Source organism: Penaeus vannamei, chromosome 19 (assembly GCF_042767895.1).
Source record: "Penaeus vannamei isolate JL-2024 chromosome 19, ASM4276789v1, whole genome shotgun sequence".
In the NCBI taxonomy this organism is placed as follows: domain Eukaryota; kingdom Metazoa; phylum Arthropoda; class Malacostraca; order Decapoda; family Penaeidae; genus Penaeus; species Penaeus vannamei.
In genome coordinates, this window is record NC_091567.1 from 9,791,591 (window position 1) to 9,816,590 (window position 25,000).

The following is a 25,000-nucleotide window of genomic DNA, read 5'->3' on the forward strand; positions in this document are numbered from 1 at the left end:
AATCAAACACAGATATATCTGGGTTCATTTACCTTTAATAGGTATACTTTCATGAGTGGGGGAGGGGGAGGGAGGCCATAGACAGGGGAGTACCAAAACCCTGTAAGGTATTAAGAAAAAAAAAAGGACAGTCAACAAGCATACTGGTGTCGGTGCTGGTGGCACTGCAGCAGGAATCAATGCTCGACGTCTTGAAACATCTACTCTACAAACAGTGAGGTCTGGGCACATGGAAACCAGGTGTTGGGAAAAGGGTTGGGCAAGGTTGAACAGGGCACAAAACGGCATGACAACAGTGCAGGAAGGAATGGGGAAGGGCTAGGGGTTGGTAAGGAGAGTGTCGGGTGTGGGGGAATGCCAACTTACCGCTCGTGAGTCTATCGAGGCGGTGGATGGTTCTGAGGTTCTTGAGATTGTACTCCTTAGCCAGGATGAAGACGACAGTGTTGTGTCGGTAGCGGCCGCACGGGTGTACCTGGACGCAGGGGGGGACAACAACAGTCACCAGAGTGTAAGGTGGCAGTGAAGGGGGAGGCTGGGCCACAGCATCAGGCAGCAGCTCCCACAGGCACGTCAACACCAGCCCCAGGGAACATTTTTTTGGCAGTTTGGATACTGAAGCACCCATTGTGAGAGAATACTTCCACCTTCACCAGCAAGTCAAGACCTAAAACTGATTTTGGAACTGAAAGCCCTTACAAGAGTGTGTCTTGACGTGATGGCAAAGAGGAAAATATCCAGAATGAATTGGGACCCAGTAATCAAATGCATCTGTATAGTTATTATCATCCCTTCTCATGGTCTTCATGAAAGATAAACAAAGTTATCTTTCTTTTGAAGTCCATGATGCAGCATATGCCAAGAGGGGGAGGGGGAGAGGGCAAGGCCCTTGCCAGAACACAGAAGGAAAACCCACTGATCCTTGGCAGGCTCAAGAGGTTCTTCCCCCCTCAAGGCCAATGCAGAAGATGGTAATAACCTTGGACTGCCGCACTGTGGTATGGAGGAGACCAGCTCTCACACCAGCGTTACTTACGGGGAGGCGGCAGTGTCACAACCAAAATACTGGCAGGTGAGAAACCTTTAGTAGATAAGCTTGGTTAACATAATGTAGCTGCATTTCCATGGAGAGATGATAAGAGTAAAAGGCTTAATTATCAATTACACAGGACAAAAGCATCAGAGAAATAAATATAAATAGATATAAGGTGCTTATTTCTCCATGAAAAGGCAGCTACAGTGACCTCTGTTTAGACCATTCCACTGGTGCTTGGCCTGTGATGCATAGTGGCTGGGCACCGGTGGCTGAGAGTTAAAAGTGGTGCTAAAACACTCATGGCCAATACAAACACAAGCTCCACTCTTGAGTAACTAACATCGCTAGGACTTTCTTCATTCAGTTGTATAGTACTGTGCACTTTCTAGTAAAAAAAAACTTGGTGTGATATACTTGCTACTCTTCTATAAGGAAAGAATAAAGTAATATTCAGAAATAAAAAAAGAGAAATTAAAGTTTAAATTTCTTTGATATAGTTGGATTCCTTTAAAAAAGAAGACAATAAAAGGAAACTTCAAAGTATTAAGGGAAGAGAATGTTGTGTAACTCTTTTAAGGTGTATTAAATGAAATGCAAATGTATTTTCGCATAATCACTTTAAATTTTCACAACTGAAGATTTCTTGCGTTACTTAAGAATGGAGAGCTATACTTCATGATGTGTGGGTTCCACATACTCCGTAGCAGTGATAGAAATATATCTATATATTTTTTCTTTTTTTTTTTAAATGTGTCATTATACGTTGATGATTATGGGTTACAGATACAAAATTTGGTGAAATACAGGTTACATATTTTTGGAAGGGTTGAGGGGGTAGTATTCTTGGGAAGGGGATTTCTAGAAGAGATTCTTCGTGGGCCAGAATTGTGGTGAGGTCGCAGAAAACCTTAGAGCTAGAGGAAAAGACAGATGGGGAACCTTGGGGGAATGGATATCTGAGTCGAAGAATTTCAATGAATGAAAGATGTGTGGATTAAAGAGAGGAGAAACAACAACAATAATAATAATAGTAAAATAAGAGAAGGAGAAAATTACATGAAATATGGTAATAGCAGGTTGAAATATACATCATAAATAATCATAGAAATATCAACACAGAAGAAAAGACACAATACTCTTGAGTAGGGAGGAAAACAAACAAACAAAAAAAGTGGGAAAGAGAAACATCACGATGAGAGAAAATGTTTCACCATCACCTTTTTTGACATTCACAAAGGCAAAAGTTTAATAAATATTAAGACATGAGTTCTTTGGAAGATGATGAGACTGAAGGATTCTGCAGTTTTGGGGCAGGGAACACAGCAGACAAATGTGCAGGAGAGAAGACACTCATCTCTTCAATATGCTGATGATTGCATAGGACTTTGAAGAAAAGAAAATGGTGCTAAAATAGAGGAGGGTCATAGGTGACAAAACAACCATGACATCAAATGGGAAAAGGGGAGGGGGGGAAGGGGGGTTTTGATGTAAGTCAGGATCAAACATGACGTCTGAGAGGCCACGAGTGCCAGTCTGTGCAAACCAGGCGCCGTGGCAATGAGAGTAAGTGATTAAACATGGACTTGCCATGAATAATGTTTAGAGGTATCATACAGGTTAAACAGTATAATTTAACATTGTTTATAAAGGCTCTAATATAATTCCTTGGTGTATATATCTTTATGAGTGTTTTGTGTGTGTGTGTGTGTGTGTGTGTGTGTGTATGTGTGTGTGTGTGTGTGTGTGTGTGTGTGTGTGTGTGTGTGTGTGTGTGTGTGTGTGTGTGTGTGTGTGTGTGTGTGTGTGTGTGTGTGTGTGTGTGTGTGTGTGTGTGTGTGTGTGTGTGTGTGTGTGTGTGTGTGTGTGTGTGTGTGTGTGAGAAAGAGAGATAGAGACGTGTAAATTTTAGCACGAATGTGGATGAGGATATGTCTAAATGATAGACTACTGTCTTTGTTCTTGATATAGCGTCCAAGATTGTCAGACCTGCTGGGCTAAAACATACTCGGCAGAATGGCTTCTAAGCTACTGTGAAGTGAACACTTAGTCTGCCCCTTCTCTATGAAGCTCCTAACCACATTGGCTGACTTACAAAATCACATGGGCTATGTGACTCCTGCAAACATGTTAAGAACAGCTAATCTAAACACTACCACATAAGACATACACACTCATTCCCATGCCGTTGTAAGCCCTCACCGCAATATGCCTCTGACTGTTCACCAAGTGTTCTCTTGTGCCCTTTGTGAGTTCCTTTTTAAAGAGTGGTTGTCATGGGCTAACTGGAAACTGAATATTCTGATTGGATTTGGTATCTTTTTCCTGCTTTTTATCTTATTATTTTTATTTTTTCCCTATTTTGGAATGTGGAAATAAGTGTGTGTGTGTGTGTGTGTGTGTGTGTGTGTGTGTGTGTGTGTGTGTGTGTGTGTGTGTGTGTGTGTGTGTGTGTGTGTGTGTGTGTGTGTGTGTGTGTGTGTGTGTGTGTGTGTGTGTGTGTGTGTGTGTGTGTGTGTGTGTGTGTGTGAGAGAGAGAGAGAATGAGTGTGTATTGGTGTATGTGTGAAGTGAGTGAGAGCCAGTGAATGAACGAACAAGAGTGTGTGAGTAAATGAGTGAATGCATTTGTGTGGTGATGAATGTCTGAGGAAGTGAATGGATGAACTGATGTATATATGCATGTCAGTGAATGAATGAATGAGCGTATTTTTGTGTGAGAGAGTGGGTGAGTGAAAGTGAAGGTGACTGTGTATGTATGAATGAGTGAGTGAGTGAGTGAGTGAGTGAGTGAGTGAGTGAGTGAGTGAGTGAGTGAGTGAGTGAGTGAGTGAGTGAGTGGGTGGGTGGGTGGGTGGGTGGGTGAATGAGTGAATAAGTGAGTGAATGAGTAAGTGAGTGAATGAGTAAGTGAGTGAATAAGTGAGTGAATGAGTGAGTGATTAATTGAGTGAGTGAATAATTAAGTATGTAAATAATTAAGTGGGTTTGTATATGTTTGTGAGAGTGAAGAAATGAGTGAATGCATTGGTGTGGGATGGTGAATTTTTGAGTATGTGAATGAGTGAGATGGTGATTTATAAGTCGGTGAATTATTAAGTTTGAGGTGAGTGATTGACTGAATAAGTGTATGCCTGTGTGGGTGATTATAAGAAAATGATTGTATGTGTGAGTAATTGAGTGAGTGAATGAGTGAGTGAGTGAGTGAATAAGTAATTGGGTGAGTGATCAAAGTGAATGAGCGAGTGCGTATTGCTTCCCGTATTTCCTTGTGTGTGTGTGTGTGTATCTTGTGACTGATGAATGAGTACTCAAGCACTGTGTATGCTGATGACCCTTGACTGGCTGGTGAGCTAATGTATCTGGGATTCTAGAATGGATCGCTCTTGTCCGCAGATGCAATTGCAGACATGGTTTGTTTTTAAGATATTTTATTATGATGTTGCGTATGCCAGCATTACATTGATAAACACTCTAAGAAAGTAAAAACCCTATAGTTTTGTTTTGTTTTATACCCATGCGACACCAAGAAGGGTAGGTCAGGTGAGGTCAGGTCACATAAAGGTCTGTGGGCACTTAGGTCCTATTTGTCCGGCAGTTACCAGGACAGTGACACAAAAGCAAATGAAAGGGCTCCTCCGATTTCAAAAATCTTTTGGTGAGGATTTAGAGAGTAAAAAAAAAAGTTAATTTTCATCATCAATGGCAGTCTCGAGGTGGAATCTACCCTCTGTGGAAGGTGTACCAGAAAACTATGCGGAGAATGAAGCTCTCCTCTCATTATCGTGATTAGTAGGCCAGGAAAAGAAAGACCCAACCCTACTTACGCTTGTGTCTTAGAGGTCATGTAGCCCATCAGCCCTGTGGGGGTCAAAACTCGTGTCAGCCTCGACCAGCTGAGGTCACTTTTAATTATGGATGAATTCGGTGAGCTGGTGAAAGAGTTCGAGGGTAGAGTGGTGGTTCTCCTCATGGCGAGGATGGAGGTTTTCTGGTGAACGGAAGGTGAAGTGGAAGGAATAGAGAGGAAGGATGGAACAGTCAGGAAAGGGAAGGAACAGCAAAGACCAATGAATGGCAAGGTGCCGGATTAGGTATTGGTATGGGTATATCAAATGAAGATGCAACGCGGACATGTTGCATAAATAAATGAATGACTAAATAAGTACAGACTTTGTGATTACCCTTCTCTCAGAACAACGATGATCTTCACAGCTGATAGTTAAATTAGATGACACTAAACCAATTACAGAACAAAATAGAAGAGAAGTTTGAGGTAATGGCGTGGTACAGGAAGGAGAGGATTCAGAGTAGAGGAATGGGCGCGAGATGAGCGGCTGTGTGGGACATGTGGGATGGGGAATGATTGACATATGGACGGCGTGGAAACTCATGACAGCGTGTGTATGTCAGCAGATGAAGATGGTGATGATGGTGAGGAGAGGGAGCAGTTTCACCGTCCCTCACCATAGCCGACCTACGCCTGGTTGCTCAGACAGACTTTCGGTTTTACAGAAGTGAGTAACAGGTAAGACTTTGTTTGTGACAATGGCGAGGAGAAGAGTTAGAAGATGGCAATGTTCAGAAGAAGAAAAAAAAGTATTATTTCAAATACCTATTCCATATAAGGTCATGGACTAAGTGAGACATAAATGAAACATAGCTGTTGTGAGATCTGATTCTCTTTAATAGCATCTCTCACTCGATAACATGTTGATCTGTGGCAACAAATGTGTAGAAAAATCAGTGGTCAAGAGAAAGGAAGAGGATCTAACTACCTAAATAGTGACCACTTTGCAATGTGCTGAATTTTTGCAGAGTTTCCTTTATAAGGGGAAGAATGGGCCAAATCTACAAAACCTTGCAAAATCACTCAAACAAACAGTTGCGTGTGTGCAAACTACGGTCAAATCATAGTAATTATTACACAAGGAGCTTCTTCATATACGGGTGCAAGAGGTAACAAGTAAACTATCAAGAATAATACATGCCAGGGGAAATAAAAAATGCAAGGAACCATCATCGTGGAAACAACAGAAAAAAGACAAAAAAGGGAAAAGAAAAGAAAGACGATAAGAATAAGACACAAAAAATGAGGTCTTGGCATCACAAAAAAACAAATCATAAATAGGTGAAGAGCAAAGTCACTCGTCCATGGCTAGCTATGTAGTGCCACGTCCACTCGGGGAAATCAACCAAACCTGAAACGTAAACACCAGAAGGGAAACAATAATAATAAAAAAAGGAGAGAGAAGAAAAAAAATCAAAGGGTGCAATTAAAAATACATATTACGTTGGTATTCAAATGGTATACCTAAGAATATATTCGGCTACGTAACATGCCATAGCCGTGAGGTGGATACGAAAATCAAAATTAAAAAAAGGGCCAAAATTGGGGGTCGGGCAGTCAATCGCATGTGTGCCAGGGATCAGGACGGATTCACGGGACTTGGTGCAAAGGATTGGATTCCAATTTGAAGGACACAGAAGGTTTGAATGAGGGGGTCGAGGGCGAAGGGTTGGGGCGGGTTCGAGCGGCTGCTAGAAATGTACAATGATAACTGACTAAGAATAATGGCAACAAGAATACATCCAAGGGGGTAAACGCAAATAAAAATCCATAAATTAATAATTGTGACCAGGCTCAATATAGCTCCATGATAGGCATAAATGTTGTAGCATGTACACTGCGCATGGGGGGATAAGGGTGCGGGGGGGTTCATAGGGGGGATCTGAGGGTAAAAAAGGGGGATCATTCGTATAAATGGGTTTAAAAAAATGGGGAAGAGGGGGCATCGCCACGCAAAGCTGAAGCGCAACTGGGAGATAATAAAAATAACGAAAGCAAAAGTATTTCGTTCTATGTAGCATTTGGGGGTGGAATGGGGAATGGGAGGTGATGTCCGTGGCTACTGGCTGGGAGAGGAATAGGGGAGTGGGGAGGGAAAGGGAGAGGAGACATTTTTACCTGTTTTTCATGTTATGGGGAAGGGGGGGGGCAGGGATCAATAGTGGAGAGCCTTTGCCACGCTGATATGCTGATAATCAAAAGGTATACACTGTACATGGTAAAATGCTACTATCAGTTTTATTAATAATATTAATTTTTTAGTGGAAACGGATGCGGTGACTTGTCAAAGATCAGTGGAGATCAGATGAAAACGTTGGATTGAGCCTTTTAGACACGGGATGCTGAGGGACTCTTTGGTTGGGAGGACGCCTGAAGGACATCGACTCGCTGGGAGGAGGACGTCTGTGCTCTGTAGGACGTTGCTGTTGAGTTGGCCGCAGAGAGCGAGTGAGCTTCATGGGATGACAAGGAGGAAAACAAAGAGCCGCTGAGAGCAACTGGGGATGAGAGCTCGACCGTGACACCGTACTCGGACGAAACGCACTTGGCACGCGCGCGAGTGCCTGGTTACCCCGTGGCCTAGGGAAGTGCTGACCACACCATGCCAGGGGGGACGGGGCGGGGGTCCTGCTGCCCCACCCCTCCTACACTAGGCAGGCAGCTAGCTAGCCGGGTTAAAGCTCGCCGCTATTACTCACCGGCAAGGAACATGGCTTGTCGAGAACGACCAAATCCTCATCTAAATGTAATATCTCAATGTTTCGCGCTAACACCGGCGTCTCATGTCTGCAATGGCAACCATAACACGAACTGCGTTTAGCATCTATATTAACCAAAGATTAGAGGGAAAATAAAAGGCACTGATCTATTATTAGACAATGCAAAACGCGTTCTAATGGAAAATGCTGGAGGTTTCTGCTAAACATATCCAGGAAAAGCTGCGGCGGGAGGCACCAACACTCTGAAAACAGCAAGATTAGCGACACAGGGATGACCAGGCCCACCATCGCCTCGGTTCTTTTCATTTGCGTGTCTACTCTGGTTCACTTTCGGAAGCCCCAAGTCTCTGTGTCCTCTCTTGCATAATTCCTTCTCTCTTTTTTATTACCAGATCTTGTTTTTATTTTTGAAAGAGGAAAAATCAATGAACAGCTTGTGTTTATGTCTCATACACAACAAAAAAGAACTTCACCCTCTACATTGGATCTCGAGTGAAAACGACCTTCAGTAACAAAAATGCAGACTCATGATGACTCAGCTAAAAGTAAAACGTGAGAGTACTCAACACTTCAAATTATTTGATTCAACATTTTTAAGCGCATTTCCATTTCTATTTCTAAGAGCTTGATGTGTGATCCCCTGGAATACATACACCTGATATGTTTGTATATCATAAAAGACAGCAAATGATCATTCAGGGGTCAAGCCATATTGCCTCTATGGGGGGGATGGATAGGGAGGGGGAGGGGTCATGCATTGACCTTTTCCTCTCAACTAAATTAGAGAAAAAACTAAGTGGGGGGAGGGTGTGAAAAGTGGGGAATCTTAAAAAAAAAGAAAAATCGAAACAACAACTCGAGTGCAGGGGGTGAAGATATCGGGCTGGTGATAGTGGGGGGGGGGGGGATAGGCCGACAGAGCAGATAGGGAGTTGGGGGGGGGAGGAGCTCAACCAGAGACTCTGCGGGGTTTGACAGTGACTACAACGAAGTGAGATTTTTTTTATTTTTTGACATTGAAGTCAGGAACAGCACTTGGGTTTTCCGGGTACAGAACGAGCGATGCTGGGGCTCCCATCCACACTCGCCCGCATCTCATCTCACTTTGGAAATCCCTCCGATAAAGATAAAGGAATAAATAAATACCCGACCTCTGCTGGTATTTATTTATTTCTTTATTCCTTTATGGAGGGACTGTCCCGATCCGAACACTTCTGATGCGGATTCGATACCATTGCGTATCCTTGGGCGAACGCGGGAGAGCAGTGAGAGGGAAAAAAGAAATGAAAAAAGGAGAATAGGCCAAAAACGAACCAAATTTTGTATGGTGTACATCATGAATGAAAAAAAAATCAAATATCTCTCACTCTCCGAAATATGTGGCGTAAAAAAACACTGAACAAAAATAACCAAAATAATGACAAAAAAACATAAAACATCAAGTGAGAAGTGTCGGTGGTGGGCGGGAAGGGGGAGGAGGTCTGTGAGGTGAGTTGCGGGCGTGAATGAGAACTACATCTAATATTGTGATGGTCTTTTATTCTTATGTTTTTGGGGGAGGAGGCGTTTTTCCTTCGGGCGCCACTTACAGGGATGGAAGCTGGCTTGTCCACAACCACAAGATCCTCGTCCACATGTACGATGGGGATCTGCTCGCTCGTCACCGGAACCTCGTGCCTGAAACCAACGACGCTCACACCTACAGCACGCCCACACACGCCCACGTGGCTTGGGGTGGGCGGGGGGCGGTGATGTGCGTGTGTGTATCATGTGTAGGTGTGTGTTGCACCTCGCTCTTTTATTGAGCGATGTGAGGATGGGTTTATACCTTGTGTATGTGTTATTCCACGCTGGATTTTCTCTCTCTCTCTCTCTCTCTCTCTCTCTCTCTCTCTCTCTCTCTCTCTCCCTCTCTCTCCCTCCCTTCCCTTCCTACTTTCCTTCTCTTACCTCCCCTCCTTTCCTCCCTCTAGCCTCCTTTAACCTTTCCTTTCTTTCTCTCTCCTCTCACTCTTGCTCTCTTATATTTCTCTCATTCATTAATCCTTTGCCCTCCTGCCATCCCCTCTCCTTCCCTCCCTCCTGGTGACCTCTTTCTCTTCTTTCACTTTCCCCCCTTCGTCTTCACCTCCTTCTCCTTCTCACCTCTTCCTTTCCTTTATGTCCTTCTTTCCTATCCCTATACCCTCCTTCCTCTTAACCCCTGTCTCTTCTCCTTCCCCCTACTTCCCGCCCTTCTAACTTGCCTTTCCATTCTTTCCCTCCCTTTCTTCTCGGCCTTTTACTCCCCATTCTTCGTTCTCTCATGCTCCCATCTTTTCATCCTTTCTTTCTAATCATACTCTTGATTTCTCCTCTCTCCGCTTCCATCCTCTCTCTCTTCCCTCATCCACCTTTCCTATCCTTCCTTCTTTCCCCAAATTCTATTTCCTCTTTCTTCTCCTCCCTCCTTCTTTCGCTCCTCTTTCCATCTCTCCTTCCTTCATGTCCCTTTCCCTCTTCCTCTTCATTCTCCCACCCCCTTCTCTTCCACCCTACCTTCCTACCTCCTTCTCTCCTTACTTTCCTTTCAATCCGTCCTCCCCTCTACTTCTCTCTCTGTCTCTCTTCTCTTTCATTCTCTCTCTCTCTCAGTTCTTTCTCTCCCTCTCTTGCTCACTTCTTAATAATAATTAAGGCATTAGGGAAAAATAATGAACAAATCTACAATACTTGAATAGGCAGAAAATAATATTTGTGAAACATTTCAACAGTTACATAATAATAAATATCTAACAATCTACAATGTGAAATCAAAAGTGATTTGATATGTTTGAATTGAATATATTCTTAAACTTCAGCATTAGAATGTAGATTCAATAAATTATTCTTAAAGTTATAAAAATCTAAGTTCTATAAATAACTAGCATGCAAGTGATATAAAAAGTTTTTTTTCTTCATAAAAGTAAGAGAAATTATGACTTAAAATTCTACATTATGCTTTTTAAACTAGATAAAACCCAAACTATTTAATCAATTGTTTTCATATCTTCAAAATAATCTAACTTCTAATTTGTTTACCAACTCACAATTAATCTATTTTATATAAATTTCTCACAATCTCTTTTTTTTTAATATGAAGTCATCCCTAACGTAGTGGTATTTTTTTCTTTTTTTTTCTTTACATTTCTCTATACATCTTAGCATAGTAATTCCAAAATATCTATCAATCCCTCAATCATTTTACATCTATCTATTCCTTGTCATTTTCAACATTTACTTTTAAGAAAAATAATCACAATCCTTCAACTATTATAAAAATGAACTCACCCCTTTTCTCTCTCTTTTTTTCTAATCTTTCAAAAGGAACTCATTTACATACCTGTGCACGATGTTTGCAAGTAAGTCATTGTGTTTGAGTCGATAATCCACGTCGACTTTCTCGTAGTTGACCGTCAGGGTGCCACTCTTAATGCATCGCTCCTGAGGAGGGTGAAGGAAGGGAGGTGGAGGAGGGGAGATGGAGGACGGTGTGTGAAGGAGAGGAGATGGAGGAGGGTTGGAGAAGGAGAGGAGATGGAGGAGGGTGGAAGGAGAGGAGATGGAGGAGGGTGGAAGGAGAGGAGATGGAGGAGGGTGGGTGAAGGAGAGGAGATGGAGGAGGGTGGGAGAAGGAGAGGAGATGGAGGAGGGGAGATGGGAATGGGGGGAGAGGAAAAGGAAATGAGAAAAGGGGTTGGAGATGGGGGATTAGGGGAGGGAAGATGGAGGAAAGTGAAGGAGAAAGAGGGGAGATAGGAAACAAGAAGAGCGAAGGGGGGAGAACGAGATGGAAAGGGGGAACAAAGGGAAAAGAGGAAGGCAGAGAAGGAAAATTAAAGAGGAAGAGGGAAAGGGAATGAAAGGCTGTCGGGGAGCAAGAGAGATGATGGAGAGGGAAAATGGAGAAGCGGGAAGGAGCAAGAAGAAGGACGGGCATAAAGGAGAGAGAAGGAAGATGGGCAAGAAGGAGAGAGAGAGAGAGAGAGAGAGAGAGAGAGAGAGAGAGAGAGAGAGAGAGAGAGAGAGAGAGAGAGAGAGAGAGAGAGAGACAGACAGACAGATGTATAAAAGAAGCAAGATCGGAGAGAAGAAAGAAATAAGACGCAAAAAGAAGAAAACCGAGAAACAACAATAGAGAAAGGGATGCAGATATAAAACAAGATAAGAAAAGCGGAAGAAAGGGAGAAAGGATACATAACGCAAGACAACGAAAAGGAAGCAAGGAAAATGTACCAAATGGAAGGAAGGAAACGGAACAAGAAGAGAGATAAAGCGAAATACACAAGGCCGAAGAAGTGTTAAAAGCAGGGTACGAAAAAGGGGAAAAACAAGAGGGGATAGTGCCAAAAGCGAAAGCGGGGGAAGGCATAGAAGAGGAGAAAAAGGGAGAGAGGGGACGTCAGTGGGAAAGGAATTCGATGTCAGAGTAGAAGAAAAAAAGGAAAGAAAGAGGAGGAGGATAAGAGGGGAGAGAAAACAATGAAATAAATGACGTTTCATACTTTTATATATTTTTTCCCCCCAAAGCAATTCAAGTCTTTATCCAAAACACAAAAATTTACCGTGGATTAGTGTAAAAAAAAACGTATAATATATATATCAATGAATCAATAATATAGCTCTTTACAAAGATACTGTGAATTAACTTTATTTACACTTGAGTTCCAATAACACCCTGTCGCTTCTAAGCCACGCGGCAGGTGGCAGTTCAAATTCATCCTAAATATTTAGGCAACAGAGTATAGATCGTGACTTACGATTGCTTATATAGAAATGCTATCATTATATTTGCATTTCATTCTTAGAAACGTTTAACCTTTTCTCTATCAATATATATATATATATATATATATATATATATATATATGTATGTATATATATGTATATATATATATATATATATATATATATGTATGTATGTATGTATATATACATACATACCTATTCATATATTGCGAATCTCATTTCCCTTTAACAGTAATTACACTGATAAACTGTAACCTGCAAAGCCAACGGGATATCATACACAGAAGCGCAAGTCCTACTTACATACTCCTCGGCAGGATGTGCTCGGAACTCTTTGGCGAACACGTCAAGGATCTTTTCTCCCACCCAGCGTCCTTTGGTGAAGGTGGTGAACGTGAAGTAATAGGGATAGACTTTCCGCAGACCTGTTAGGGTGGGGACACGGTTACTAGTTGTGGGAAGGGCAGACTGCTCTTTTTCCAATTTTCTTAGTATGGATGTGTGTCTACGTATATATATGTATGTATATGTATATGTATATGTGTGTGTGTGTATATATATATATATATATATATATATATATATATACATATACTTTTATACATATACATACATATATACATATACATACATATATATACATGTATATATATATATATATATATATACATATATATATATATATATATATATATATATATATATATATATATATATGCATAGGAATAAGCATGTGTGCTTGAAGTGTGACTGCGTATAACTGTGCATGCACTTTATAGCTGCGTGCAACGCTGAATAATAGTCTCCCCGTCTTCGATCTCCATTTTCTACGACGGTAAACTCACCATTTTCTATGTAGTATGAAGTTTCGTTGTAACGCTCCTCGGAAAACCCAGGCCGTTTTGCCTTCAGAGCCTTCGTCTCAAGTTTGGCCTGAAAGGAAGAGAATTATATTTAATTAAACTACCCTTTGTGTGACGTCAGCACAGACACTATATGCCTAATGGTACCTGAGTTAAAGCAACGTGGGACACGCACTTCTAAAATAATGATCTCAACCTCCAGAAGGTAAAAACCACAACTAAACCTTGAGAGACTTTCTAGATCATGAAAATAATTGATTATGCTCATATAATACTTCAACTCCCTCGCACGACCCATCGCTTGCAAGTGGCGGTCGTGTTGACAACAGTCATGGACAAAATTAGGTCGTCATACCACCTGCCTCGCCGCCCCACGTGGCGCGCCAGGTAAATATTAATCTTACTGGGTTTCTGGCCTGCGCTACAATACCCACTTGCCGTTGAGCTTTCTGGTCAATATTCTCATTTACCTCGAATAATCATTAGAGAACCATTTAAACTTCCGTATTATTTTCTGGCTCCTAGACCCGAGGTGGGTCATGAGTGCAGAGGAGAACGCGACGAAGCCAGGGATAGGGGATCGAACGCCACCACCGGCGAGGAGGGATGGGCGAAATACTAATCTGTTTCTGAAGAACTACCGCCTATCAGGACGTAATCACGGAGTCTGCAGTTATTCCTCTGGCCATTAATTCAAGAAAAACAGTTTATTAAGAGCGAGAGCTGATATTCTCCGCTGAGTGAAGAGCGTCGCCACCCAAGCTCCGCGACAACATATGTTAGGAAACCTTTCTCGAGCCCGACAGGATGTTTACCCATGATGCCCCACACCAGTGTATGGAACCCATTCTCGTCTCGCCTAATGATCGGGGCACAGAAATAACTGCACAAGGTCACGACCTTACACGTGACTCGTTCCCTGAATGGAGACCGAACAAAAATAAATCGAAAGAAAATCGAAATGCGTACGCTGGTCACTCCCACCACGCCCTCGCCCTCGCGTCCCCCTCCAGCCCCCAGCCTCATTACCGCCCAACAATGCTAACAAGATCGTAAATATGCAGCGGGGTGAGGTGCCTGCTGGCGGGGCTACCAAAGTGCCACACCAGCCTGGCACCTTGGCATCGAAACACCCCCCGGGAGGTGCGTCTCCAAGAGCATCATTTGTTTACCAATTTAGAAATGCGAATACCTGCCCCTTTTTCCCTCTGATTTGGTGATACCTGCGCCCGGAAGATGACGTCACAGGTGCGTCAACCCTTCGTAATAATGTTCGCGGCGGCTTGTTTACAGGCAAGTGCAAGGAAGACCTTTTTATATAAATATAATCCGCTCAAGATGTTTATGAGGGGAAGAATGAGGGGAATTCGGGACTATATACGGCCTGGTTTCGGGAAGGGCGAGGGAGGGAGGCGTGGTGGAGCCTCCGTTTCTCTGGTTTCTCTCGCCTCCTCTCCTTCGCCTCTTTTGCGGTTCGGTTCTGTCATGTGCTTGGCCCTTGAATTCTTGGTTTATCGGCGTAATCTCATTTTCTTCTCTTTTCTTATGATATTTCCTCTCTCCCTTTCTCCATTCTTCCTTCTTTCCCGCCTTCCATCTCCCCTCCCTCGCTGCCTTCATCCATTTCTTATATTCCTCCCTTTTATCTTTCTTTCCTTCCCTCCTTCCTCCCTCCTTCCCTCCCCTCCCTCCCCCCTCTCCTTCCTTCCCGTCCCGTCCCTCCTCTCCTTTCACTCCCTCCCTCCCTCCTCCCCGTCCCTCCCCGTCCCTCTCTTTGCGAATGCACAGAGACCGGGTTCGCCAGGCATCATCAGGCACGGGGTATCAGGCACACCTCATTATGCACCGGGCGAAGGCAAACTCCGACATCCCAAGGCGACAGAACAGATCAAAGAAATGAGATAAGAAGGATAGTGCAAGAAATCAATGAAGTTCGGAGATAAAGATGCAAGGGGGGAGAGAGAGAGAAGAGAAGAGAAGAGAAGAGAAGAGAGAAAAGAGAGAAGAGAGAAAAGAGAGAAGAGAGAAGAGAGAAGAGAGAGAGAGAGAGAGAGAGAGAGAGAGAGAGAGAGAGAGAGAGAGAGAGAGAGAGAGAGAGAAGAGAAGAGAAGAGAAGGGAAAGGAAGAGTAGAGAAAGAGAGAGAGAGAGAAAGATAGAGAAAGAGAGAGAGAGAGAGAAAGAGAGATAGATAGATAGAGAGATAGAGAGAGAGAGAGAGAGAGAGAGAGAGAGAGAGAGAGAGAGAGAGAGAGAGAGAGAGAGGAAACCAGATACTGTTTCCCGGCACTTTCCTCTTAATTACAAATTCTGCCGTAAAGTGTAAACAGGGTCGGTGACGTCAGCAAGGGCAGCAAATCAGTCGCCTTTTTATCAAACGCACCTCATTCTATTTCCATCTGAATTGTCTCTTTTTTTGCCTTCCTCCTCTTTCACAAACACTATCAGGACCCTCATCATGATGCATAAAACAATCGCCACAAACCGCTAACTTCTAGCGGAGGGAGGAGAGAACCGCTACAACCTAGCAAGCGCTTTCAGAGAACGGATGATGAACGGTAAACAAGTGACGTTCGCAGGTGGAAAGGGAAGAGAATGGGGAGGAGGAGGAGAAAGAAAATAAAGAGGGTAAAGGAGGGTGATGGGGGAGATAATGGTTCCTCAGTCCATTTAACTTGTAACCCTCATTCCCGTCCTCCTCTTCCTCTTAAACTCCTTTTCAGCCCGTCCTTCGTTGGCGACCTGTCCCGGTACCTGTTAATCGACGTACGTAGCAACATTTCGATAGGGCGCTGCATTCGAGTCTTTTCTGTGTTGGGATGATGGTTGTATTCTCTCTCTCTCTCTCTCTCTCTCTCTCTCTCTCTCTCTCTCTCTCTCTCTCTCTCTCTCTCTCTCTCTCTCTCTCTCCTCTCTCTCCTCTGCTTTTTCTCTCTCTCTCTGTTTTCTCTCTCTCTCTCTCTTTCTCTCCCTCTCCCTCTCTCTCTCTCTCCCTCTCTGTTTTTATCTCTCTCTCTCTCTCTCCCCTTCTTCCAATCTTCCCTCAATCCCTTTTCTTTCTTCCCCGTCCCCCTCCCTCCCTCCTTCCTTCCTTCCTTCCCTCCCTCCCTCCCTCCCTCCCTCCCTCCCTCCCTCCCTCCCTCCGTACCCGTCGACGTCACGCCACACTCGTGAGTTTGGATCTGATAACGTTTCGCGTCACAGAGCAAGTCCGATCAGAGACGTATCGGCGTCGCTGCAAATCTCTTTCCCATTGATTACTAAGTTAGCTGGAGAGGAAGTGAGAGAGAGAGAGAGAGAGAGAGAGGGGAAGTGAGAGAGGGAGGGAGAGAGAGAGGGAGGGAGGAAGGGAGAAAGGGAGGGAGGGAGGGAGGGAGGGAGGGTGGGAGGAACGGAGGAAGGGAGAGAGTGTAGGGGGGAGGGTGGGAGGAAGGGAGAACTGAGAAAAGGAGAGAGAGGGAGGGAGGGACGGGGGGAAGGACTGAGGAAGGGAGGGTGGGAGGAGGGAGGGAGAGGGGGGAATTAAGGAAGGGAAGGAGGGAGGGATTGGGGAAGGGGGAGGGAGGACTGAGGAAGGGAGAAAGGGAGAGAGGGAGGGAGGGGGGGAAGGACTGAGAGAAGGAAGGGTAGGAGGGATTGAGAAAGGGAGAGAAGGAGGGAGGGACTGAGGAAGGGAGAAAGGGAGGGAGGGTGGGGGAGGGGGGAATCCCCGAGGCCCTGCCAAGTGGTATGCTGGCAGCTTCCGGCTGTAGAGCATGACTGTGGTTAACCCGATTTCGAACTTGGCAACCGAGAGCTGTCACCGGAGAGGCTTTCCTCCCGTACACAGCTAGAAGGTCTGGGCTCATTTCTATTCTTTGGAGGGAGGGGGAGGGAGGGGAAGGGAAGGGGGAGGGAAGGGGGAGGGAGGCAGGGAGGGGAAGGGAAGGGGGAGGGAAGACGGAGGGAAGGGGGGGAGGGAGGGAAGAAGAGGAAGGGAAGTGCGGGAGGAGGAGGGGGGGGAAGGAGGGGAAGGGGAGGGGGAGGGAAGACGGAGGGAAGGGGGGGGAGGGAGGGAGGGAGGAAAGGCAGAAGAAGAAGAAGGGAAGTGCGGGAGGAGGAGGGGTGCGGGGATGAGGACGCAGAGGAGAGAGGAAGAAAGAGTGGAGGCGCACCAGGTAGACATTACCTGAATTTATATAACTTTTTTTGAGTAACTGGGTTCATTTATTTATAGATCTTTGGGCAGGAGAATGAGAGAGGAAATGGTGGGAAAGAAGCTGATTTACAGAAGGCTTAAGACGCATACGAGAACAGAGAGAAAAGAAAAAAAAGCCAAACAAACCAAAGGTCAATAAATCACAAAATAGACAGAAAGAGAAAGGAGATGTATGGGGAGTCAGATGTACCTTTTCAGAGCATTTCCATAGATGTTCCCTTCAAAGAGCCCGCGCTCAGGAGCTCACAACCAACGTCTCGCAACTGCTGATTCTCTACGTCATTCTCAGAGACACAAATGCGTCTCACTCAAGGAGACTTACATCTAAATGCGCTGCCCATATGTCACTGCATTGGCGCGACACACACACACACACACACACACACACACACACACACACACACACACACACACACACACACACACACCAACACACACACACACACACACACATGTATATATAGATAGATAGATAGATAGATAGATAGATATATTATGTAATATATATATATATATATATATATATATATATATATATATATATATATATTTAAATACACATACACACACACACAAATCAATAATAACAACAGCAACCACAACCATACCAGCAACAACAATAAATCAAAGACACCACGAGCAACGACCAGAGAGCGCCGCGGGGCGAGGTCGTCGCCTCTCCCTTCCCGCCTTCGCCCTCGCCCCTTGGCCAGCCAGGCAACAGGGCGCCCTGTCCCCGGCGGCCCCAAACGACGACCACAAACAGGCCTTTCCGCGCGCGCCTTCCTGCGGTTACATTGCGAGCGACTACGGCCTCGCTGGGGACACATTTCCCCGGGCTGAGTCAACGCCTGTCGCGATTTATCTGAATGAAGGTTTAAAATTGTTTCTTATACAAACATGCGTGTACACACACAAATACAACGACTGCAGGTGTACATATACCGAAAAAAACACATAATAGACACTGATGCGTAAACACGCGCGCGCGCGACGGGCACGGAGAGCGGTATGCCAGTGCAATGTGGTGTCTCCTCATCCCTAATTGAAGTTCGCTCGTGGCACTGTCAGCCCCATTAATTCTAATTGGATATTTTCCACGGCCAACAAGATACAAGTTGCTAAGTTACCTCCGCCTAAACAGCCAATTACATTCAATTTCAGGAAGGGGGGGGGGGGTGAGGGGCACGGGGGTGGAAGGGAAGAGTGGCGCAAAAATACCTATCATTCCGCAAACTCGAAACTCGGCAAAGTCCGCGGTAACTGTTTCCAGGAAAGGGGAAATAAAAAAAAGAAAAGAAAAAAGAGAGAGACAAAAATCGGCGCCTGCAGAACTTACAGACACTTCCCCAAGTCCAGATAAATACAAAAACCAACTTCAGAAAAAAAAGACTATCACCCGACGACCCGGCAACAACAACACCAACAACAACCAGAGAAAGAAAGAGAAAAAAACAACACACACTTCGGAGGTCACAAAAGCGGAGATAATTAAAGATACAAGTCACAAGAATGGTAAGAAAGGCAAGGAAATTACCCTCGCAGTGTTGCCTCGGAAAGGGTGATGACGCGGGGTTCGGGGCCAGGGCGGTGAGGCCTCGCGCTGCCCGTGGGGTACGGTGAACGGCGGTGGCGTTTCATACTTAAAAGTGGTGATGGGGGTTGTGGTGATGGTGTCAGCTAATTAAGTGGTGATAATGACTGTTCATTAATAAAGGTGATTATGATTGGTGACTAGAAGTGGTGATGGTGACTGGTAATTAATGATGATAATTAACGGTGGTGATTAATGACGGCTGATTTGTAGTGATGATTTTATTGGTGACTGATAAAGACAGTGACTGGTGACTAATACTGATGGCAGTAATACAAATGACTGAAAAACGGTAGTGATGTAAGTCAAACAGCACAAATCACAAACAACAACAGATAAACATTTCCTTCATAACCAATGAAAGCACAAGCCTTCCACCTGAGAGTATCCTCCGAAATCATTGAGTCACAGACCAAACATCACAAAAAAAGTGATGGTAAATTCAATCAAACACGTTTCGGACACATATAATTCCTCTTCAGGTACACAGAGCTAAACACAGGCTTCCTTATATGCAATCGACTCGACAAACTGCTCATTAACTTAATACCAACAAAGGCTGGAATCCTCAAGAGCATTATACAGTATCCCTTAATTAAGATTAATTAATTTTTCTACATTACGCCCATGCAACGTGAGCCAATCATAATATTCAGATCAAATGAACGTTCGAATTCGAAATACTCGTTCATATCAAAATGTGATATTTATCTTAATTAAAGTCGGGAGGGATGAAATTAATATTTTCTTCTTGAATATTTTTTCCTTGCTCATCCTAATACATCTGACTTTAATAAATCTTTTTTTTCTACTTTATTGTATCAACGAGATATTTATTTTCCTTATTGAATTTCTATTGTTACAGTCCTGCGTGCGGTGAATTCGTCTGTGTGTGTGTGTGTGTGTGTGTGTGTGTGTGTGTGTGTGTGTGTGTGTGTGTGTGTGTGTGTGTGTGTGTGTGTGTGTGTGTGTGTGTGTGTGTGTGTGTGTGTGTGTGTGTGGATGTATGTATGTATGGATGTATGTGTGTGTGTATGTATGTATGTATGTATGTATGTATGTATGTATGTATGTATGTATGTACGTATGTATGTATGTATTTATGTATGTACGTATGTATGTATGTACGCATATATGTATGTATGTACGCATATATGTATGTATGTACGCATATATGTATGTATGTACGCATATATGTATGTATGTACGCATATATGTATGTATGTATGCATATATGTATGTATGCTTGTATATATGTACGTATGTATATATCTACCTACCTATCTATCTGTGTCTATCTATCCATTCCTTTATTCATGTGTGCATCTATCTACGCATCGATGCATTTATCGATTTCAGTGTTTATGCATGTTTTTCTTTTTCAAACTGCACCTTCTCATCAAAGAGAGTATTTTGTAAAAGCAAAATGTCCGACATTTATAAAACTTAATAATTAACACTTTCCAGAATGCATCATTAAAGAAAAACACTCTAAAAGAGTTCTAAAATTCTATGAAGCTTGCTAATTATCCAAAAGAAAAATATGCAAATCAGAACACATGAAGACTATTTACTAAAAAAAGACAAAAACTCTTTGATGTCTGAAGCTTGATAAATATCAGGAAAAGATAAATGTGATGATAATGATGATGATCATGGCGGGATGGAGATTACATACCGAATAGTGGTGATGCAAAAAAAAGAATGAATAGATAAACAAGTGAATAAATCAATATATAACAAGTACGAAGAATAACAGAAAAAACGGGAATGATACGAAAAATAACAAGTAGAATATTGGTGATATAGAAAAAAATAAAATAACAATAACATAAACTTCAATTACAACAACAACAACAACAACAATAATAATAATAATAATAATAATAACAATAATAATAACGTAAAACATACAAAAAAATAATAACGACAATAAAATTAACAATAATAAAAAATAACAATAACAATAAAATAACAATATTGAATACAATAAACAATAATAATGATTATGATACCAGCACGAACATCATGGACAACATCAATAAGCCAAATCATAATAAACTTGTTAAACCAAGAATCTGCTCTCCATTAGTGCTAAAAGGCCGCGTTCATTAACAAACACAAAACGCGCCCTCAAAAGCGTCTTAAATGAACCATCCCGCGCGTCAGAAAAAGACCCGGATGCCAGCTACTTTGCGCGGGAAAATTGGTTCTGTTTCTCTGCTGTTAAATATAAACAAATAAATCGTTTCTATAAATAGATAAATAGATAGATAAATATCTTTGTTTTAAGCTTTTAGTTTTTGGGTAATTTTCTTCTTAAATTGAATTCATCATTTATTCATATATTCATCTGTTCTAAATATCTGAAAGATGTGATAATGATAGCAGAAAAAATGCATTCAATATTGATAATTTTCATATATACCTTAAAAGTTTAAAAAATACATGTAACGAGATTTGTCGTCCTCGTCAGCTGCGAAAGTCTTTCCAACTTCAAACAGCAAAGTTAAACAAAAGCCGTTAAATTAAGGCTTTAAAAACAGATTGTATAAATACTCGTTTTTCAGGCTCGACATTATGAATTTCAAGATAATAATGTGAACGGTGGATATATATATGACGATCGTAAAGATAATAGCAAGCGTTTATTATGCTGATTAAAATTATACGATAATGATAATAATGCTAGTGAAGATAACCGTAATCCCGTTGATAATAACGATGGTGATGATGATAATGATAATGATGGCAGTAATGACAGTGATACCAACACAACCACCAACACAACCCACTGCAGGGGAGATGGGGTGGGTGGGAGGGGGGGAGTGCACCCAACTTTGACTCTTGCTACGACCACTACCACTTCCTAACGACCTGTCAATCGCGTCGTCCTGGAACGAGAGTAATCAGCATAGTCGTCGAGAAGAGGGGGCGGGGGATGGGGTGGGGGTGGGGTGGGAGGGAGAAAGGTGTGAATTTCCACAAGGGGAATTGAAATCGACAGCGACTGTGAATACAAACGACGTCATTCGCTCTTCATTATCATACAGCGGGCAGCCCATTACCGGAGAGCGTGGGGGCGCCGAAGGGTTGACCAGCTTGCATGCGTCTCACGGCCACCAATTTTCGCTTTATTTTTCCCTTGATTACAGTTAAAGACCAGCTTAGAATGAGAGGGAATTTCCCCCTTTTAATAAAATAACTACTTTTCTTGAAGAGTTTCTCTACAATTAGGATGAATTTATCTCCTAAACAGTAGTCGTTTAATAAATAAAACGTCTCTTTTGAGAAACCAACTTCAATAAAACCAACTTTCCCCGTTAAATAACCCTCTGAAGTACATAAAAAAAAACAAATTCCGCCCTAAGATAAAGTCGGTTTTCACTCTTAAACAAAGCCTGAACGGGTGCCATTTCGCTGTTCTGGCACTGCTGGGCTGGCATTCCTCTCCGCACAAGACGTAGGACGAAAAGAAAATAAATGCGGAGAAACACAGGTTAGACAAATATGCTTTCACTTTTGACTGTTCTGGCGCTGTTCACGTCGGCTATGCATTCTCTTGTAGATAAGCAAGACCAAGAAAAGTGAGAACCAAAATAAACAACGATAGAAGAATGACAAAGCAAAGACATTTCGAAAGAGAAAGACAAAAGAAAAGGAACATGGACGGGAAGACAGTATAAAAAAAAAGAAAAAAAAAGAATTATGACGCTCTAGATTACTTTACACAGTGTTCATCGACATAGAATAAATTCTGTATCATTTCCAATTCTAAAAGTATGCAAATATGCGTCACAAAACAAATGACTCCCGCCTAGCCCAAGTTGGTGCGGCCGCCATCTTGAAAATCTTAATGGGAAACAGATTTTCAGATAAACACGGAAAGGTTGGTGACTTTTAATGAGGATCTGACACATAATTTAAGTTTCCCATAACTTGAACTAGTTGGGATGACGCTTTTAAAGAGATGATTTGAAATGATTAGAATAGGATATTAAGGAATCTGTCGAATCCTAAACATCCGTTAGGAAATTACATCCAAAAGGTTTCACGGAAAATGGCTTCGGTAACACTAACGTGACTCTCGCAGAACTTTTTATTTTTCGCTTTCCTTTCCTCTCTATACTTCATTTTATATAAGAAATAGCTCCCTGACACAGTATCATCTACATTAGCTCGCAATAACCGCTCGTCTCCCGCTAACCTAACGTCCGTTTACCGAGGCCATCGAAATTCCTCGGTTCATTTTTCAGTCCAACGTCACAACAACCCTTTCAAAAGCCTGTGATCTGTCTCCTTCTATAAATAAAACATGGCGATTTACATTTTCTGTCGAGATCATTTATCATCTCCGATCACAAAGGAATTTTTGCAGACGCCCTCTCTTTCTCTCTCTATTCACTAACATCATTATCTCCATCATGATCATTATCATCCTCATCTTCATTGCCATCAACATTATTCTCTCCTTCAGCCGGCTTTTCTGTCTCTCTATATCTGTCTGTCACCCAGTCCGTCTATCCGCTGGTCGCTCGCTCGCTCGCTCTCTCTCTCTCTCTCTCTCTCTCTCTCTCTCTCTCTCTCTCTCTCTCTCTCTCTCTCTCTCTCTCTCTCTCTCTCTCTCTCTCTCCTTCGTGAAGTATCATTTATCAGAGAACACCTGTCTCTAGTTATACTTCACGAGACCGAATTCCAATCTAAAAGTAGAAGAAAAAAAACTTTTTTTACTTATAACGATCCAAGGTTTGTTTGGTTCAAGCTTGCTAAAACCAGTTTGAACACGCGAGCGAATGCAAGCACACATCCTGAAGCACAGTGCCCATCTATCTTGCTTATAAACTTTGCTTTTTAGAAGGTGGAGTGTATTTTATGTCTAGTCACATGTTTATCCTTGGAGAGAGAGAAAGAGAAAGAGAGAGAGAGAAAGAGAGAGAGAGAGAGAGAGAGAGAGAGAGAGAGAGAGAGAGAGAGAGAGAGAGAGAGAGAGAGAAAGAGAGAGAGAGAGAAAGAGAAAGAGAAAGAGAAAGAGAGAGAGAGAGAGAGAGAGAGAGAGAGAGAGAGAGAGAGAGAGAGAGAGTGAGTGAGTGAGTGAGTGAGTGAGTGAGTGAGTGAGTGAGTGAGTGAGTGAGTGAGTGAGTGAGTGAGAGAGAGAGAGAGAAAAGAAGAAGAAAAAAGAAGAAAGAAAACTCCCTTGCCTCTCACCCAATCAGCTGACAGCACCGCCCATCCCGCCCGCCAGGTCAGTCCAACAAGGAAACTTACAAAGGTTCATACACCATGCGCGCCCCTTCTTCACTTGTCCCTTCCTCCTTTCTTGTTTCCTTCTTGCTTTCTTAGACCTTTCTTAGATTCGGAAAAAGTAAAAGAAAGAAAGAAAGAAAGAAGAAGAGAAAAAAACAAGGGTAAATCATAAGCTGGAGCAATTCAATAATTCTTGCTGAAAATATGAATTATGGTCAATAACAAAAAAAAAAAAAAAAAAAAAAAATGAATATACATTTTTTGATTTACAGAAAATATAGTAACGAAATTTACACTCGTAGAATACTGCCAGCAAAGAAAAAACATATGAGAAACATAAATAGGAGCTAAAATAAAGAAGTATCTCGTAAACAAGAAACAAAAAAACAAACAAACAGAAAAACCTTGGTCTCTCACAAAACCCTTCACTCTCTGTTTCCCTTTTTTATTTTGTTCTTCTTATATATGGCATTTGTTCCTTGACGGCCAAGACTTGGCAGGCCAGGACTCATGCTGGACTCTCTCAGATCTAGACGGGCCAGGACCCACGCTGGACTCCCTTAGGACTTGCCAGGCCACGACCCCCGCAGGACTTGACAGGCCACGACCCCCGCAGGACTTGCCAGGCCACGACCCCCGCAGGACTTGCCAGGCCACGACCCCCGCAGGACTTGACAGCCCACGACCCTCGCAGGACTTGCCAGGCCACGACCCCCGCAGGACTTGCCAGGCC

General features: G+C 42.9%; 1 protein-coding gene across 2 annotated transcripts in view; it reads right to left on the reverse strand.

The window, feature by feature from the left end:
- LOC113808303 (pseudouridylate synthase RPUSD2) overlaps positions 1-25,000 on the reverse strand; it is a gene marked incomplete at its 3' end in the record, with an annotated part of 469,307 nt that overhangs the window by 12,500 nt on the left and 431,807 nt on the right. The window contains 5 exon segments of one of the 2 annotated variants that reach the window (XM_070133844.1): positions 367-475; positions 7,583-7,670; positions 10,965-11,065; positions 12,674-12,795; positions 13,216-13,303. In XM_070133844.1, the coding sequence (XP_069989945.1) occupies positions 367-475; positions 7,583-7,670; positions 10,965-11,065; positions 12,674-12,795; positions 13,216-13,303 (508 nt within the window). 2 annotated transcript variants of the gene reach the window in all.